This window comes from Rattus norvegicus, chromosome 1, assembly GCF_021556685.1.
Source record: "Rattus norvegicus strain SHRSP/BbbUtx chromosome 1, alternate assembly SHRSP_T2T, whole genome shotgun sequence".
Taxonomy (NCBI): Eukaryota; Metazoa; Chordata; class Mammalia; order Rodentia; family Muridae; genus Rattus; species Rattus norvegicus.
In genome coordinates this window covers 273,129,168-273,149,195 of record NC_141534.1, presented here as the reverse complement: position 1 = coordinate 273,149,195, position 20,028 = coordinate 273,129,168, and the positions used below count along the sequence as shown (strand labels likewise).

At 38.4% G+C, this 20,028-nt stretch overlaps 1 protein-coding gene across 4 annotated transcripts in view; it reads left to right on the top strand.

Annotated features, from left to right (window-relative positions):
• Cacul1 (CDK2-associated, cullin domain 1) overlaps positions 1 to 20,028 on the top strand; it is a 59,791-nt gene that overhangs the window by 17,067 nt on the left and 22,696 nt on the right. For all 4 annotated transcript variants that reach the window (XM_087578297.1, XM_087578289.1, NM_001014248.2 and 1 more), the window contains 1 exon segment: positions 720 to 822. In XM_087578297.1, the coding sequence (XP_087434423.1) occupies positions 720 to 822 (103 nt within the window).

The window sequence follows — 20,028 nt, the reverse complement described above, 5'->3', positions numbered from 1 at the left end:
AGTTGAATGTATATATATTCTCCACACCACTGTATTGGAGGTGTGGTGCAGAAGTGGTTTTCAAATCAAAATACTCTATTAACTTCTGTCTCTGCTTGCTTGCCTGCCTTTGTCATATAGAATGAAAACCTCTGCAGCCAGTAAGAAAAAGTAGTGGGGTATCTGCTGTAAACTGTGTTTTAGGGAGATCCTTGTTAGCTTAGTGACATGCAATTAATTCTAGTTCTCTTTGACATTTTATTACTTAGCCTCTGGTAAATGGAAGCACCACATTAGGGATTAGGGTCGGGAAAGAGATCAGCTGATCAGTGACAGGAAGAAGTGACAGCTATGTTCCCCACAGCTGGTGTACAGGGAGGATGTATTGCAAACATCTTTGTGAGTTAAAAACTTTCTCTCTGCTGGTTATCACTCTTTATTATTTTGACATGTATTTTTTTTTTAAAAGAGTGGTTTATAAGGACTTGCCATGTTTAGACCATAAATCATCACTCAATTTTTGACTTCTTATGTCTATTTAACATGTACTACCCAGACCATTTGAAGTTAGTTGGCAATGTCCTTTCCATCAGAACACTGAAGGTAGATTTTTTTTCTTAGTTTCTGGTTGATTAGCAACTGTTTTAGGTTGGTGATTTTTATTTTGAATGTGTGCTTTAACATGGGATTGCATGGAATGCTTCTTCATCGACTTGGTTTCTGTGCCTTGTTTCTTGCAGTTGTGTGTATAAGTGTGTGTGCCAGCAGCACTCAGAACAGATGTACAGTGATCTGATTAAAAAAATAACCAGCCACTTAGAGCGAGTCTCCAAGGAGCTGCAGGTAAGAAGTTAAGTGCATGGTGTTTGCTGCATTGTTTCTGATAGGGCGGAGCTAGGCTGTCGAATGGATAGTTGGTATCTTATCAGTTTGATTTAACATACAACTTTATACTTTCTAGTAAGATACTAACTTAATGACATAATCTTCAGAGTAGATTGAAAATTTGACATAGATTGAAAATTTGACGTAAATTATGTGACTTTTTCTTTGGAACTATTTTATCCATAACTGATTCCACTTAACACCATATCTGCATTTCTTTTAATTAAAATATTGTTTTTTCTCTGTTAAATTCACTATCTGGTGAAATTATATAATATACATCTTGTTTTTTGAATTTGAGTTATCTTTCAAGAGTGAGTATTTTCTCCTAGTTTCTAACACTTGCAGTATGAACAACTGAAGCCAGCTATTGGCAAATTCGTGCAAGTGATCTTAATATCTGGGTAACAGCAGAAAAGAGAAATCCCTCTTTGGGGTGCCTGGCCTGCTCGTCTTTAAACAAACACTAGCTTTGCGCCAGAGCCTGATCCTCTTGGATTCTGAGTAGAAGTAACAGGGCCTAAAAATCTGACTCACATTAGGTAACTAGAGTTCATTAGGTGAGCAACAGCTCCAGAAGTAGGCTGTCCTTTTTATTCTCCTTGTATTTTGTTGTACGTTTATCTTTGTATGGGGGCAGTGTGTACATGTGCCGCTTCTGTTGTGCTGCAGCTGGTTTTCTCCTCCCACTGTGTGGGTCCCAGGGTAGACTCAGGTCATTAAGTCATCTCACCTTTACATGCTGAGCCACCGCATTGTCCCAAGGGCTTGGTTTTGTTTCATTTTGTTAACTTCTTTTTCTCAGTTATAGCCAGAGCTACATTTTCTAAAATATACAACTTTGCCTATTAAATTGTTTTCACCTTTTTTTAACTGAACACAACTTATTCATTAACACACACACACACACACACACACACACACACACACACACACATTGTTGTTATTGTTGTTTCTATAGCCTAGGTATCGTATGCCAGTCGTAGCTGACACCCAAAAGCTGTTTATTGTGCTTTAAATAGTTTGCTTAATAATTCTCAACTCTCTGAACCCCTGAAAGATCGGTCTGCCCTGTGTGTCTGCCATTCCTCTGGTTTCTGTCACTGTCCCTACATGAGTGTGTTGGCGATTGTTCTCCTTACCTCATGTATCTAAGTTTATTTAACCATCTTTTGACTGATTGGTCTTTAGGCAGCTTTTAAACTAATAACACTTTGATGAACAATCAATTTGGTAAGTACTATCATCTTGCCATAACCAGATTAGACTCTCAGGTTTTAGTCATGTCTGTGTCAGAGTCCATGTTTCCTCACCTAAGTAATATAGCAATTTACAAAACTAAGTTTTAACTTCTTTTAGGAAGGACTTATTAAAGTATTAAAACAGGACAAAGGTGCTCTTTTTTTGTATTTCAAAAACTAAATGTCAGTAAATGTAAAGGTATCTATGATATAAAACCAGGAACTTTATTTTGAAGAGTCAATACACGTCTCACTAAGTTTAAAAAAAAACATTATTTAAAACTTTTTCTTTGAGGTTCTGGGAATCAAATCCTCAGGGTCTTGTTGTGCCAGGCTGGCCTTGAACTGGAGATCCAGCCTCAGCTTCCCAGGTGCTGGGATTATAAGCATGCCCTACCCTACCAATTTTTAAAGTGACTTATTTTGGAAGATTGTAACCAGTCAAATAGCTTTAAAGTAGGAAAAGCATGGGGACCTCAGACTGTGGTCTCAGCTTTGAGACTTACCAGTTGTAGGCCCTTTTTAAAAAAACATGTTAACATCTTTTTGTCAGCTCTCAGCATTAAGATCAAGTAGCTTTACTGAAATATCTGTGGTCTCTTTACACCAAGTTGTAAGGTACTTTTTTCCCTTCTGCTTCCTGCTTTGCAGAACCTTCTTTCTCAGTATTATATCATTTCTGGTAACTTATGGAATAGCCTTCCTGGAATTCTTGTCCAACAGAACAGAATAGAACAAAACATACTGTTGGCATTTGTCTGGAACCCAGGGCTTCTTAGCAGTAACAAGCCTGTTAGGGCTGTGGTTGTGTACTGTGTTTTTATTCATACCTGACTACTTCTCTGGCTCTCCTGTGAGTGAGGTAAGGACTCTGTCCTGTTTCTCTTTTTAGCCTTAATATCTGGTACAATTGTAACTCAACGTTTGTCGAGTGAATGCTCATTAGCAAAGTTTGACTTATGTCAACGGTAAGAGTATTGATTAGTCTTTCAAGAACTGATCTTCATGTTCTGTAGATGCTTAGGTAGTTTTGTACAGGGCAAGACATTGTATTTGGGTGGAACATGTTATTTGCAACCTGGATTTTTAAATTCTTGAGCCAAAACAGTATTGTGGGATGAGTTGCATTTGGCAAATACGCAGATGCAGTTGACAGATCAATGAGTTGGACCCAAGGGCATCAGTTTCTGTCAAGGGCACCTTAAAATAGCTACTGGTTTGGCTTATTTATCCATATTTAAAAGCACATTCTGTTTGAAACACTCAAAGTGCTGCGTGAAAGAACATTCCATATTTATTTTTGGTATTGACCTAAAAGCTAGAGAATATTGTTTTCAGATTTTAAAACCTAAATATTATTATATGGTAGAACAATCTTAGTGTTTTAAATCACACTCCCCTACATACATCTTTCATTTTAGAATAGTGTCTTTTGCACTATAACTTAAAAAGTTCAATAACTTAAAAAGTTGCTTGTTGAATTGATAAAACAATTAGCTAAACCCACTAAAGTGTTCTTCTCACTTGTTACTTCACTTGATGATCGTCTCCTTTAGCTGTCATAAATTCAAGGTTTTTTTCTTTTGTTTATCTCCAGAGACCCCGAATTCTTAGATTTTGATTCACAAATGAATGCAAATAGTTATATACAGAAAATTGTTTTACTAAAATATCTGCTTAGTTCTTATTTGTTTGTGAGACAGTATTTTAGTACATATCTCTGGCTGATCTGGAATTTGTATGTAGACCAGGCTAGTCTCAGATCTACCTATCTCTGACTCCCCAGTGCTAGAATTAAAGGTATGCACTACAAGCCTTGGCCCAGCTTCTTAGTTTTGCAAAGTTCTGTTTAAATTTGTAGAAATCATCATACTTGGGCTGAGGGCTTGGACTAGGACTTCCAACATGCCTGCTGAATTTGAATTACTCTGATAGATATGTTGCATTTATCGACAAGTTGGAATGCCTCTACCCAGCTTACTATCTCAGGCTTGAGACCCTACATTCCTATTTGGTTCCTCTTTTCTCTCTTTCCTTTTGCTTTCAGGAGATGGCCAGTTAGTAGGCTATCATATTAATTGCTGCTTGCACTCTGTGCTAGCATTGCCTGACACATGAAGTGTTTTCTTATTTGCCTCTACAGAGTCTTCTTTTAGGTTTTTTTTTTTTTTTTTTTTTTTTTTTTGAGCTGGGGACCGAACCCAGGGCCTTGCGTTTGCTCGGCAAGCGCTCTACCACTGAGCTAAATCCCCAACCCCTCTTCTTTCAGTTTTAATATCTTTAAATTCATAATTGTGGGCATATATTCTGTGGTGTGTGCATGTGGGCCTGTGTGTAAGATGATAGCACCTCACTCTGTCATCTCAGCTGATCTCAAACTGTCTCTGGTTCCCGAATTCTGGGATCAAAGCTATGTCATACCTAGCTTGTGGGCATTTATTCAGAAACTTAAAGGTACCACCACCATCTGTTTCATGTTTCAACTAACCATAGTTGAATTTTTCATTATCATTAAAAGAAACAAAAAAACAACTGGTTTGGTTTGTTTCAGGCATTTCTGGTGAAAAATTTGATGTAGCTAATACTTTTCCTGTCCAAATATGCAAGGTGTTCTGTTAGGTATAGTAGATAATGTCATTGATAAGAAGATGTGATTGGTTCACTCCTGCTGTGAACAATTTTAAAACAAACAAAACCAAAACAGAAAAACTAACCAAACAAACAAAAAATTAAGACCAGAGTAGAACAGAAGACCAAGGAATTACAGGGCCAAGGTCTGAGAAAAGGGAACTTCAGAGAGAGGAGTGTGATACTTGAACTAACTGCCTCTTGGGCCACCTACCTATTCTGGACGTGGGGGAGGCCACTGTACTCTGAAATTCATGTGTGTACTCTGCTGTGGACCTGCATCCTCAACTCTACACTGCACTGTGGAATTTAATAGAGTTCTGATACACTTGAGTAGCAGATATAAAGTAAACTTGAGTAGCAGATATAAAATTGATTATCAAAGCTCATCAAACTGAATGGATAGCTCCCAGCAATAGTAAGAATGACAAGCGTGACCTTTGGCATAGAAACTTTCTTCTTGCTTAGTTATGGTGGTCTAGACTGGCTGGCACATTGAGTCAGAAGCAAAAGTAGATTGTCTTTGGAGAAGACACTTTCCTAGGCATGAATCTTTAATTTTTCAGAATCATTGTCTGGCATTCTACTAGAAACTCAGAGTTGGAGATACAGCTGATTGTAAAGTCTTGAGGAATCAGAATTGAGAACCACTAGTAGTCTCTTAACCACTGAGCCATCTCTCCAGCCCCACTAGAGTATTCTTCTGATAGATGTCTCAGTGTGATGGTTTTGCTTTATCTTATTATATTTTATTTTGTCATGTTAACATGTCATTGTTGTTATCTTTTAGAAGCTTTTTTTTTTTTTTTTTTTTTTTTTTTGTAATGAGAGACAGAAAGGGAGTGGGTCCGGAGGGGAGGGGAGATGGGAAGGAACTGGAAGTAAGTAGAGGATGGGGAAATGTAGTCAGAATATATTATACGAGAAAAGAATCTATTTTGAACAAAAGGAAAAATAAAAAAAAACCACAATAGAGTTTTGGCTAGATGTTTATAGGTGAAAATTTGGTGAGTCAAGTTGGAGTGAAGGACAATAACAAAAAGATATGCTGAGTTTGTCAGTGGGGCTTGCCTTCTGGGAACAGGACTTGCCAAAAAAAGCAGGTGTGTCTGGAAGGCTGTGGTGCAAGGCCATTTTTGCTGGATACAAGTGATGTCTCTGGAACCAAAGAGAGCACATGGCTCTTCTTAAAATTGAAGGCGTTTATGCCTGAGATGAAACTGAGTTCTACTTAGGCAAGAGATGTGCTTTTGTGTACAAAGCAGAAAACAATACAGTGACTCCTGGAGGCAAGCCAAACAAAACCAAAGTGATCTGGGGAAAAGTAACTCGGGCCCATGGAAACAGTGCTATGGTTCGTGCCAAATTCCGAGGCAACCTTCCTACAAAGGCCATTGGATACAGAATGCTGTGATGCTGTACACATCCCGGATTTAAACTCACGGAGAGAAAATAAGTAAAAGTAGATTTGTGCTCTTATATTTTTTTCTAAAAAAAAAAAAAAAGAAGGTATGTTGAGTTTATATAAATGTGATGTCTATTTTTACATTTATTTATTTGTGTGTGTGTGTGTGTGTGTGTGTGTGTGTGTGTGTGTGTGTAACACATACAAGAACACCAGGTAGGGGTATGGGGAAACGAGAGACTCACATACCACAGTGCACATGTGGCATTCAGAGAATAGTTGCAGGAGTTATGTTCACCCTGTCAGTCCTAAGGATCAAACTAAGGTCCTCAGGTTTGATAGCAAGGTACCTTACCCACTGAGCCATCTCACTGGCTCAAATGATAATTTTTCATTTCTTAGCAGGTATAAAAGATGCATGTAAACAGAACTCATGGCAGTAGTATGTAAGGGTTTGGGAGCATACAGTCTGTTATTGTGGGCTAACCTCTATAGGCATAGGTAAAAGTCAGTGTAACCTTACGATAGATGGAGCAAATGTAATTAAAAAGTAATCAAACTTGCAGATACTTACACCCAACCAATGAACAGAAGCTGGGGACCCCGACCCCTGTGGTTGAACTAGGGAAAGGTTAAGCCAGACACTTAACCCTCGTGCTTCACAGGGAGATGGTAGAAGAGGCAGGAGAATCCTTGGAGCTTATGCGTCAGGTAGCCTGGCTTCCATAAGGAAAATGATGACACCAGCTGCAAAAAGGGACTCTGTATCAAACAAAGTGAAGATAGGGTGTTGGTTTTAATTTTATTTGGAATAGAATCTAAAACACAACAGATGGAACCTAAAGAAAGGATTAAAGTACTGTGGCTGCTTATTAGACCATGCAGTGTTTACAGCCATCCAGACAACTGTGATTCAGAGCAGAAAGAACATGTTGCATTAAGAGCAAAAGTTGACCAATCTCAGCATAGTTAGTGCAGTGAAGAAGTTGGCAGCACCAACAAAGGGTTGTTATGGATAAGGGACAAGAGAACTTTATGGGCAGAGGCTCCTCTGTGGTGCTTACCCAGCCAGGTCTTAGGTAGTAGTCGTGTGAAGAAGAGAGGGAAAGATGTTCCAGTGGTGTTGGGAGTGGGGAAGGCTGCACAGCTAGACCAGATTCAGATAACAGAAACCGTTGAATGATTGGAATTGCATCTCAGAGCATCAATGTCCTAAGCATAGAAAGTGGATTGGAATAGGAATAATGGGGAGCGGTTTCTGGTGACAGACTAACAGGTCATCTGCAATTCCAGAGTCTAAAAAATGAAACTCTGAAAGGGGATGCCTTTAAATTGGTATTGAAACTCGTGTATTAAAATTTGATATAGGGTGGGAGTGGTTAAGAGCGCTGTTGCTTTTGTAGAAGACCTAGGCTTAGTTCTCAGCACCCCATGGTGACTTACACCACTGTAATTTTAGTTCCAGGGATTCTGATGCCACCTCTGACAGCTCTGGGCATCAGGCTTGCAAGTGGTACACAGGCACACATGCAGGAAAAACACTCTTACACTTAAAAACAAACCAAAACTTGATCTAAATTTGTGTGACTAATTTACTAGGACCCGTAAACATTCCCTCAGAAATAACTGTGTGTAGTCTCAGTCCTAACTGAGGCCCAATCATAATACCTTCAAAGTTTACCAAACTCTGAGTAAAGTAAGGTATATACTTGGCCCAATTGTTATAGTGTTAAAACCATGGACTAGTTGGTAATAAAAAGGAGAAAGGCCATAGTAGTGCACGCTTTTAATTCCAGCACCCAGGAAGCAAAGGCAGGCAGATCTCTGGGACTTAAAGGCAGGCCTGGTCTAAGAGTGAGTTCCAGGCTATCCCAGAACCCAGATGGAGATCAAAATTTCTGTGCTCGTTAGAGGTAGTGTTTTATAATGTTTGATTTGACACTATTTATGCTATATGTACTAGGCCTTGGTATGCAGTCCCTAGAATCTAGGGTTACAGAAAAATTACAGCTTTATTCCTTAGTAGCGTTTATGAGAAAGGTATAATGATCATTTCAATAGTCTGAAATATGAAGAGTGACTGGGTAGGAAGATAAACTGAGTACCAAGTCCTGGCTAATTTTCTCTACTGTGAAACATTCTCTAATACTTCTGTCTTAGGGTTTTATTGCTGTGAACAGACACCATGACCAATGCAAGTTTTATAAAGGACAACATTTAATTGGAGCTGGCTTACAGGTTCAGAGGTTCAGTCCATTATCAAGGCAGGAGCATGGCAGCATCCAGGCAGCTATATCTTCATCTAAAGGAAGCCAGGAACAGACTGAGCATCCTTAGGCAGCTAGGAGGAGGGTCTCCAAGCCCACCCCCAGTGACATGCTTCCTCCAATAAGGCCATACCTTCTAATAGTGCCACTCCTGGACCAAGCATATGCAAATTACAATATCTATGCCACTTTTTTAGTATTTTTTATCAGATATTTTGTGTATTTACCTTTTAAATGTTATCCCCTTTCCCTTCTCTCTTCCCCCTCCCCCTGCTTCTCTGAAGATTCTCCCACTCCCACCTACCCTCTCCCACCTCAATACCCTGGCGTTCCCCTACACTGGGGAAACTAGCCTTTACAGGACGGAGGGTTTCTCCTATTGATGCCAGACAATGCCATCCTCTGTTACATATGCAGCTGGAGCCATGGGTCTCTCCATGTGTATTCATTGGTTGGTGGTTTAGTCCCTGGGAGCTCTGGGCGGGGCTCTGGTTGGTTGATACTGTTTTTCCTATCTGTACCACTTTCTATTTCCTTAATTTAAGCTGCCTTGGTGAATACTTGACTGGACAATAAGAAAAGATACATTGTATCTTTGTTTCATACTTTCCCCTGGTCCTTTTTGATTTTCACACTTTCTGTACCACCTTTTCTTAACTCTGACTTCATTCCCTCCAGAGCAAGCAAGACAATAGCCCCTGATGAGGGATTCAAGGCTCCTTGTGTACTGATACAGCAGTATTTTGCTTTTAAGTTTAGGTGGATTGCACCTTTGCACATTGAGATCTTTTTCTCTTCTGGTTTCTTTTGCCAGTAGCTCCTCTTTCCTGCCATCATTCTTTTGGTGTCTTAGGGTAGGCTCCACTTTGAATCATCTACTCTTGTCAGACTTTAATGTTTATGTTGCCACTGTCATCCTAACTATTGTGCAGGTTGGTGTGTTTAACTATGACCAAGCCAGCTCAGTCAGTCAACAGGTTCTCCATTGCAGGAGTGAGGATTAAAAAGAAAAAAGACGGGGCTGGGGATTTAGCTCAGTGGTAGAGCGCTTGCCTAGGAAGCGCAAGGCCCTGGGTTTGGTCCCCAGCTCCGAAAAAAAGAACCAAAAAAAAAAAAAAAAAAAAAAAGAGAAAAGACAATTACACACAACAATGTAGCATGACCCCAGCCAGTTCTGAGGCTGAGGCAGGTGTTTTTTTTCCTAGTCTGCTTTTATACTATTTTAATTACATGCAAGTACTAAGGTCAGTTCTAGGTTAAGGAACTAGCAAGGCAATACAGTCCTGCAATCTCTGTTTCTATGGGCTTATCAGGATGACCAAGATACCTGAACCTACTTCCCTGTCTAGCCTTTCTTGCCTGAAGACTACTTCTTTGTTCTACCCTAAAATCAGATTCCTGCCTGCAGCCCCAAAAGCTCTCCACATAACTACCCATCAGGATGCCATCTTTTGAACAATGTGTACTTTTGACAATAATGATGCTGAATGACCCATGCTGGAGAGATTGATTGATTATTGATTCAGAATCCACTGGAACAGTTGTGAAAGCACTTTTCCCTATGCATTTTGTTGATAAAAATTCAGTGAACTTGTTGAATTGTAGTGTATCTTCATCTTAGCCACCTGAGTATTATGGCTTTTTTTGCAGTTCACTGGTCATTAAGAGTTGCTCATTTTCAATAGTTTGGAACTTTACATTACTGAGTTATTTAAGCAGAGACTGTTTCCAGGGAAAGAATAAATAACATTAAAGTGGAGGGAACAGCACAGATAATTCTCTTCAGATCCTGGTAAGCAGCAACCAAAAACAGAGCAAGGGGGCTGGGATTTTATGGTACATGTTTTCATTCTTAAATCTCTAAACAACAGTTTAGAGAGGTGTTTTTTAACTGTTCTAATTAAAAGGAAATTGATTGGGTATACTTAAAATATTTTAATAAAATTAATACTTTTGATATGTTTAAGCTAAATAGATCTTGGGTTTCTAGTCACTATAATTGACAAACCAATCAATAATGAACTTAGTTGAAACTAAGTTATATAGCTAGTCTTTTTTACTTAATTTTATTCAGTCTGTACAAACATCTGCTTATATATAAGCCTCCTTGTCCATCTGCCCATAAAGGGCCAGCCATGTTTTGGTGGGTGTTAAGATCTGGGCAGGTGTTGCATTCCTATTTGCTTTTTGCCCAGTGGGTGGCAGTACAATCCAACTTGTTGCTTGCAGATGGCAAATTTGAAAAAAAAAAATTAAAAAATGAAGACCTTAAATTTCAAATCTGTTGACATTTAAAGTCTGTCTTAAACAGATGAACAAATAACCTGTCTACTTCACTAGCGTACTGTTTTCTTCTTGATAGACTGGAGATTTTAGGTCATAAAATTATTGGACTGAAGAAATGGTTAAAAGTGTTTGTAGCTCTTATGCAGGACTAGATTTGATCTTACCATGTACATTGGGTAGCTCACAGCAGCCTGTAACTCCAGCTCCAAGAGGTTCTGATGCACTGTTCAGGACTCCATGGATACTCGTGCACATGAGGTTATGGTAGGTCAGGCCCCCCTCTCCCCTCCCTCTCTCCTTCCCTCTCTCCCTCCCTCCCTCCCTTAAAAGGAAATTGCCTGGTTGCCTTTCTTCATAGTTCTCAAGCAAAATAGGTATCATTACCATTAGTAACTATTTTACTTGTAAATTCTACTGAAGGCTTTTCACTGAAGCAGTTGCCGTCACAAAGCTGTATTATAGAATTTGCCAGTGAGACAATCTGACCCTTAGCCATTTCCACAAGTACCCATTCAGACAGTGGTTTTAATGTTCATCACCAGTCTTTGAGGGTAGAGGCTTCTGCTTGGCCTATCTTAGTCAGAAGTGACATTCTGTAAGTTGCTAGAAAGCACATACCTGCAGTACAGTTGAGATTTTTGAAGCATCTGCTTGTTTCATTTGAGACAGATCCTAAACTTAGAAAGACAAGCAGATACTACCTACATTTGCTTATTAGAATGTGTAGAATATTTATATAGATTGTAGTTTTTTACTTAATATTTTAAGATTTATTATTTTTTCAAAGTTAATATATATTATATCTGTGGAAATATGTGTATATGTGTACTGGTACCCTTAGAGGCCAGATAATGTTGGATTCCCTAGACAGTTCTGAGCCATGCAATATGGGTATTATATATCAAAGTTTGGATCTTCTGCAAGAAGAATATATGCCCCTTCTGAGTCCTCTCTTTTGCTCCCATAGATCATAGATATTATTACTTTTTAAGGTTTGTTTTGAGACTGGTTTATGCTTGTTTCAAAAGATAGGGAAAATTTCCTTTAAAAAATTCTTAGGGACTGAAACGATGGTTTAGCTGTTCAGAATGCTTGCTACTCTTCAGAGGACCCATCATTGCCAGTCTTGGGAACTCAGTTCACCTGATGTGTGGGCTAGAATATCTCTGGGTGCCCTTAAATTTGTTCAAGGCTCTGCTAAATGAAAGCTTTCTACTTTGTATTACTTTCCCTGTAATTTTGTTGATATTTGCAGTGATGATGCAGGCAGTGGCGGGTCAAATAGTACATGTGTGAATTAGAAAGTAAAACAGTCCATCTCACTTGGGTATGATTGACACATATTATAATTCTACCACTGGGCAGGCAGAGGAGGATCCATGTGAATTTCAGGCCAGTCTGGTCTATATAATGTGATACAGCCTTCTAAAAGAACCACAAAAATTACCCACTTTATTAAATTGTGACTTTGGGGTACTAAAATACTCAGTATTAAAAGGTATGTACTTGTAAGAACATTTGTACTTGTACAATGTCTGAATGTACTATTTATTCAGTCCCCATACTAATAGTCTAAAAGATAGAAGACAGGTTTATGAGCAAGGTTTGTCCACAAGAAGGTGACTGCAAAGAATGCTACTTCCCACATCTCCCTTAAGTTTTTAATCTTCATAGTAGCTGTGGTAGTTTGAATAAGAATGGCCCCTATATGCTCCTATATTTGAATGCTTAGGTATATACCAAACTACAGTCTGAATGTTGAGAAAATTACCCTTCTCTATGGAACGGTTGAAGAACAAACTGAATAAGAGACCTAGGTACTTGAAATGCATCAGCAATTAGAAGATCCGTGTAACTCATTGTTTTCCTGTGACCAGTGTGCAGTGGTAGCAATAATTTGGATAAAAGACTTTCAAAATGGAAGATAAACCAGGCTTCATATATTATTATTTAATACACCCATTGGTAGTTTCAGGTGTTTGAATTCTCATTGCAACAGATTTTCAAGAAATTGCCATTTGCCGATGAAAATGATTTGTGGCATGAAAGGCATACACCTTCTCCCCATTTATAAATTTCTGACATTAAATTTTCTTCCTTTGGGCTGGAGAAATGGCTTAGTAGTTAAGAATACTGATTACAATGGGGAAGAATCTGGAACACATGGTCACTGGAGAAAATTTCCTGAACAAAACACCAGTGGCTTATGCTCTAAGATCAAGAATCGACAAATGGGATCTCATAGAACTACAAAGATTCTGTAAGGCAAAGGACACTGTTGTTAGGACAAAACAGCAACCAACAGATTGGGAAAAGATCTTTACCAATCCTACAACTGATAGAGGGCTTATATCCAAAATAAACAAAGAACTCAAGAAGTTAGACCGCAGGGAGACAAATAACCCTATTCAAAAATGGGGTTCAGAGCTAAACAAAGAATTCACAGCTGAGGAATGCCGAATGGCTGAGAAGCACCTAAAGAAATGTTCAACATCTTTAGTCATAAGGGAAATGCAAATCAAAACAACCCTGAGATTTCACCTCACACCAGTGAGAATGGCTAATCAAAAACTCGGGACAGCAAATGCTGGCGAGGATGTGGAGAAAGAGGAACATTCCTCCATTGTTGGTGGGATTGCAGACTGGTACAACCATTCTGGAAATCAGTCTGGAGGATCCTCAGAAAATTGGACATTGAACTGCCTGAGGATCCAGCTATACCTCTCTTGGGCATATACCCAAAAGATGCTCCAACATACAACAAAGACACATGTTCCACTATGTTCATAGCAACCTTATTTATAATAGCCAGAAGCTGGAAAGAACCCAGATGCCCTTCAACAGAGGAACGGATACAGAAAATGTGGTACATCTACACAATGGAATACTACTCCACCATCAAAAACAATGATTTTATGAAATTCATAGGCAAATGGATGGAACTGGAAAATATCATCCTGAGTGAGGTTACCCAACCACAGAAAAACACACATGGTATGCATTCATTGTTAAGTGGCTATTAGCCCAAATGCTTGAATTACCCTAGATTCATAGAACACATGAAACTCAAGACGGATGACCAAAATGCAAATGCTTCACTCCTTCTTTAAAAGGGGAACAAGATCCAGGGACTAAGCCACTACCTAAAGACTATACATGGACTGACCCTGGACTCTGACCTCATAGGTAGCAATGAATATCCTAGTAAGAGCACCAGTGGAAGGGGAAGCCCTTGGTCCTGCTAAGACTGAACCCCCAGTGAACGTGGTTGTTGGGGGGAGCAATGTGGGGAGGATGGGGAGGGAAACACACATAAAGAAGGGGAGGGAGAGGGATTAGGGGGATGTTTGCCTGGAAACCGGGAAAGGGAATAACATTCGAAATGTAAATAAGAAATACTCAAGTTAATTCAAAACAAAACAAAACAAAACAAAAAAAAAAAAAACAACAAGAAAAAGCAAGGAAAAAAAAAAGGTGGGGGAACAAGAATACCCTTGGGAGGGAATTGGGAGGCAAAGTTTAGAACAGAGGCAGAAGGAATGCCCATTCAGAGCCTGCCCCACATGTGGCCCATACATATACAGCCATCCAATTAGACAAGATGGATGAAGCAAAGAAGTGCAGACCGACAGGAGCCGGATGTAGATCTCTCCTAAGAGACATAGCCAGAATACAGCAAATACATAGGCGAATGCCAGCAGCAAACCACTGAACTGAGAACGGGACCTCCATTGAAGGAATCTTAGAAAGGACTGAAAGAGCTTGAAGGAGCTTAAGACGCCATATGAACAACAATGCCAACCAACCATAGCTTCCAGGGACTAAGCCACTACCCAAAGACTATACATGGACTGACCCTGGGCTTGAACCTCATAGGTAGCATGAATAGCCTAGTAAGAGCACCAGTGGAAGGGGAAGCCCTTGGCCCTGTCAAGACTGAACCCCCAGTGAACGTGACTGTTGGGGGAGGGCGGTAGTGGAGGGAGGATGGGGAAGGGAACACCTATAAAGAAGGGGAGAGGGAGAGGTTAGGGGATGTTGGCCTGGAAACCAGGAAAGGGAATAACAATTGAAATGTAAATAAGAAATACCCAATTTAATAAAGATGGAGGAAAAAAAGTACTAATTACTCTTCCAAAGATCCTGAGTTCAATTCCCAACAACTACATAGTGGCTATCAACCATCTGTAATGGGATCTGATGTCCTTTTCTCACGTGTCTGAAGACAGCTACATGTACTCACATACATAAAATAAATAAATCTTTAAAAATTTTATTTCTTCTTTGACTTTAAAACATAAAGCAATTGATTAAGTACTTAAGCAGATGGAAGAATCTAGTCACGTTCTATTAAGTTGTATGAGATTTGTTAAAATGTCAAGATAACTACTAAAGTTACTTAAATAAATTTGGATTTGTTTTAGGCGATTACTTTTTCATGAAAGTATGTTCAGATATAATGACTTTATTGTCATGTTACGACAAATTAATATGTATTTAAACATATAAATTCTTAAGTTTTCGTTTTATTTAGAACATAGAACTATATTCTATATATAATTCTATATATAATTGTCACAACAAATACTGTTTTTCAGAAGCTTTGCAAATAGCAAATACAAGGAACGACAATTGTGCCTCAGACCATGCTTTAGGACTAAGGCACCTAACGCTGATAAACTTAGAAAGTGAGTGTTCATAGTTACAGTTCTAAGAAAAATTTTAATGACAATTCAACTTTATTCTTTCCCTGAAAACCAGAATTTTAAATAAACGTGTACTGTATCCTGTGAACATAATCTTTCAAAGATATATCTTAACTTTTAAACTTAATTTGTTTTATCATAGCAATTACCAACTTCCTAAAACATCAAAGAATAAAGGGTTATATAATAATACATAATACAACAACGCCTTAGGATGTTACCGATTAGATAATTTTATCAAAAATGAAGTGGCAGTGATTTGGCTGCAGCAGAAGAGTCTAGACTCATGGCAGAGTAGCAGCTCATAGATTCTTGATAGCAGCAATATGTAAGAAATATGTGTGCTGGTGTACTTTTGAAGACCTTAGTGGTGAAAAAAAAAAAATATATATATATATATATTGAATAGTTCTTGAATAGCCTTTGCTATTTGACCTACCTATGCTCTGAGGCTTTTGTATTATACAGAGCTGGAGTTCTTCTGGTCTTTGTCCTTCTTAACTCTGCTACTTGATGCCTAGAATAGCTCAGAGGTTACCTTGCTTTCTAGAGCTTCTACAGAAACCTCTCTAAGTCTCATTCTTCTTGATGAGCTCTTTTAACTTCCTTCAAAATGGCTCCATTTCCCTTTTATGCTGTACTGTTGCTTCATCTGTTCTTGACACATACAATTCACGTCCCTTGGTTTTATGTCTCTTGAAAACTGAAGGACTTCTTCTCTGGACCCTCATCTGTAAAGCCCATTCCTTCTAGTCTGCAATGCCTGTGAAGCTCCTTGTGCCTACTGTCTACTCCTGCACACCCTCCATGTTTGCACAAATGAATATTTCCTGCTGTGTTTGTCACAGTGATTGTCATTTCTTACTTGGGCAATACCCAAGGCTACTAGTAGGTGCTGAACATTTTATTTGTGGACTTCAACTTTTCACAGTTCTTTAATCAGCAAATGGCAAATTCCATTTGCCCAGCTTTGAGCTTGCAGTAGAGTTGATTTTGCTAGGAGCTAGTATTCCTAACCAAGTCAATTATCTTACAAGTATCACATTCTCATTTGTTGTCCAGGCTGTTCTCAGTTTCCTTGGGAGTACAGGTGCTCTTCTAGAAAAACTTGCTATAGACCACATAAAATTTAAGGCTTTTTGGAGCCTTCAAGTTAAAGATTTATCATTTATTATTTTCATATGTATTTGTGTATCCACATGAGTTTATGTGTTCTATATGGGTACAGGACTAGATGGCAGCAAGAAGACAGTATCAGATCCACATGAATTGTCAAGCATGAGCTGGAAACCAATCCTAGGTTCCCTACAAGAGCAGTAGATGCTCTTAACTACTGAGCCATCTCTTCAGTTATTTTAAATAGTGCAAATGGTTCTTGAGACCAAAATGTTTACCAAAGATGTAATAGAATAGAACCTACTCCAGGATAGATTACTAATGTGATAGATTATAAATGTGAATTGATATTCACGTTTGTGTAAAGAGCTATTAGACTCTTATTTCTACAAGAAATGTATTTCGGATGGGTAGACAAGAATTAAGTGGTTTCAGGGAATAGGAAGTTTAAAGTAAAACACCAAACCTAAACTGACTTAAATTTCAAACAAAATAAGGAGAGGGCTAAGGGTGTGGCTATGGGTTCTGTCCAAAGTACCCGTACTACTATCTCTAAAGATTAGAAGAAGTTTAGAATAATTTTTTTTTTCTGCAGCCTGTTTCTTTCTGTTTGGTGTGATAGATTTTTTTTCCAATTAAAGTTCAAGCCAGATAATGTCATTTTGGAATAGTGGAACTCAACTAGGCATCATTTTTCTCAGTGGGGACCAGAGTTTATTTGATATAAGTTCTTAAGAGGAACAGTTTGATTAGGATTTTCAAAGTGAGATTTATTTCTAGGTTCCTGGAATAGATGGAGTTTATTTTCTCAGACTGTCATAATTTATAGTCTTACCATTTCAAAGGTTTTGAGTAAGTGCTTCATGAATTGTGGAAGTAAAAAGTTAAGTGTTCTGACATTTGATTTAGCACAAAAAGTACTTTTTAATACTCCTAACCTTTGAGGTTTGGGGACTTTGTAAAGGAATATAGAGTTCAATTGTATTTATTCTCTCTGCTGTTAAATGTGCCTTTTGATCAGTGTTCATGTTTTTTAACACTTAGACGAAGTGTCCTTTCATGAAAATGAAAAAGTATTTTAATGTAACAGCTTTTCAGATTTTTTCTTGTATATGGGTAGAATTTACTTCTTGGACTGTTGAATATCATTTCCAGAGTTCTTTGAAGCTGCTTTGAGGAAGATAGTGTATGCCAGTCTGTTCATTAAGGGTAATTAGGCTTGCCTGTCATACAGACCATTTCCCCCAAGTTCTTTAGTTGACGAAGATTGATTTTTTTAAAATATTAATGGATTTTTCTAAGTGTTAGGCACATGGCTGTTGTGAACCCTTACTCATGTAGAGGTATACAGTATGTGTCTTTTTCAAAGCGGTTCCAGATTTTTTCTGATTTTTGGTATATTCTCAGAAATAGTGTAGTGTGGGTATTGCTTCTTACTATGGAAATTGAAATTCAAATTGATGAATTAGTTACTCAGTACCATAGAACCTTGCTAATACTAAAGTAGAAATTTAAAGAGTGCTAGGTTAGATTTAGATGTAGTTTTTATTTCAAAACACCCTGCCTTTGAAAAATATACCTCTCCCTGTCTCCTGTATTATAGGCATTCTGGTTAGATTGGAGAAGAGCAGGTAAGGCACAGATTTCTGCCTCAGGGGCTTGCAGTTAGTAGCAGAGATTACTCAGTAGGAGCAATAACTGGTTTGCCCCACTGAAGGGCAATGGAACTCAGATGCTTTGAGAAAGTGTTAAATCTTGAAGGAGTAGGGCAAGTATGGTGAGGGGAGAGATGTTTGGGCAGACAAAGCAACACCAATATTACTTGGGATTGGCTAGTTGGTCCATGTGTGACCTGTGCTATGTGTAAGAAGGTGTAGGCTGTGGAGTCAGAGAAGTAGACAATGTGCCCTAAATTGAGAGGTCTGAACTTAAGAAAAAGATAAGTCGTGGGGATTTTGGAGTACTAAAAAGAGACTTTAGGTACAGAATAACTTCAGTTGCCAGAATCTTAGTTGTAAGACTTAGTGCTTACTAGCTTGAGATCACACTCAAATGGTTAAATATTTCTGAGTTGTTTCCCTCTTAGGTATGGTGGAGACAACCTTTATTCCACAGGTAGTTTAGGAGGACTAGGGAAAGGAATGGAAAGGTAACATCAGACCTTTAAGTACTCTGTAATGAAAGATGAAGTAGAGATAGTTCCCAGCATATATTCCAAGCTCCTAGGTAGAAGTTAAAGCATTATGAGGTGACTCCTTTAGAGTATTAGAACGTTCTAAATTCAACATTTTTCAAATAGCTTAAGACACAGCTTCTATAATTTCACTTATTTTATATGTATGTCTCTGTATGTGTCTGGATGGATGGGTGCCTGAAGAGGCCAGTAGAGGGCTGGGATCCTTGGTTCTGGAATTACAAGTAATGAGTTGCTTGAAGGGGTTCTGGGATCCACACTTGGGATTTCTGGAAGAACAGTGAGCACTCTGAGCCATTTCTCCAGCTCCCTCGTTTCATGTGGTTGAACTTGGTACTTAGGAGTCTTAGTGTGGCAGAACTTGAAAGCACGGTATTGTCTTTAAGGTCTGGTTGTCAGGTGATGAAGTTTCCAAAGGACAGACCTTATGCGGAACATGTTTTGTTTTTGTATTTTATACATTCCCATTCCCCAACACCGTGGCTCAGGAATTTTTAGTTGAATACATGTATCTTATCATTTGTTAATATTTTAATCTTTAACTTTTATTTAGTCTTCTTTAATATTAAATTAACTTAAAGAATAAAGTAAATGGATATAGTTTTATAAAACATAACATCTTAACTTATGGTACTAAAATAAAATACCATAGACTGAGCAGTTTAAGTTATTTCTTATAGCGGTTTGGAAGCTGAGAAGTTTCCAGATCGAGGTTCTGGGTTAAGGGCTCCTGGTGAAGACTCCTGGCTTACAGATGAAACATTCTCACCAAAGCCTTTTCTCTGCCACATTTTGATAGCAAAGATTTAGAAGCCATTTGTTATCTCTTTAAGGGCATGGTTTGTAGGGTGAGGCCCATGCTTATGACTTCGTGGAATTTTAGTTATTTCCTTACTTCAGATATAGCTATACTGGGAGACAAGACATGGAGGAGTTCCTTAGTGACTTTGTGACTTAGTATTTTGTAGGAGTGAGTGAAGTTAGGTGTACATTATACTGTCTATATCTCCAGGCATATATGAATCATTTGAGTCCTTACTTCTCTTGTTGACAGTTGATTAAATAGAGAAGCTGTTTACAATGGTGATAACATTGTAAAAATGTATTAACCAGTCTAATAGTGTCTTAAAAGATTGGTTTATTTTATTTTATACTTGTCAGTGTTTTACTTCAGTGCATGTTGTAAACTATATGATACAGTGCTTGTGAAGGCCAGAAGATGGTGTTGAATTCCCTAGAGCCAAAGGAACAGATGGTTATAATGCTACCATGTGGGTACTAGGAGTTGAACCTGGGTTCTTTTGTAAGAGCAGCAAGCATG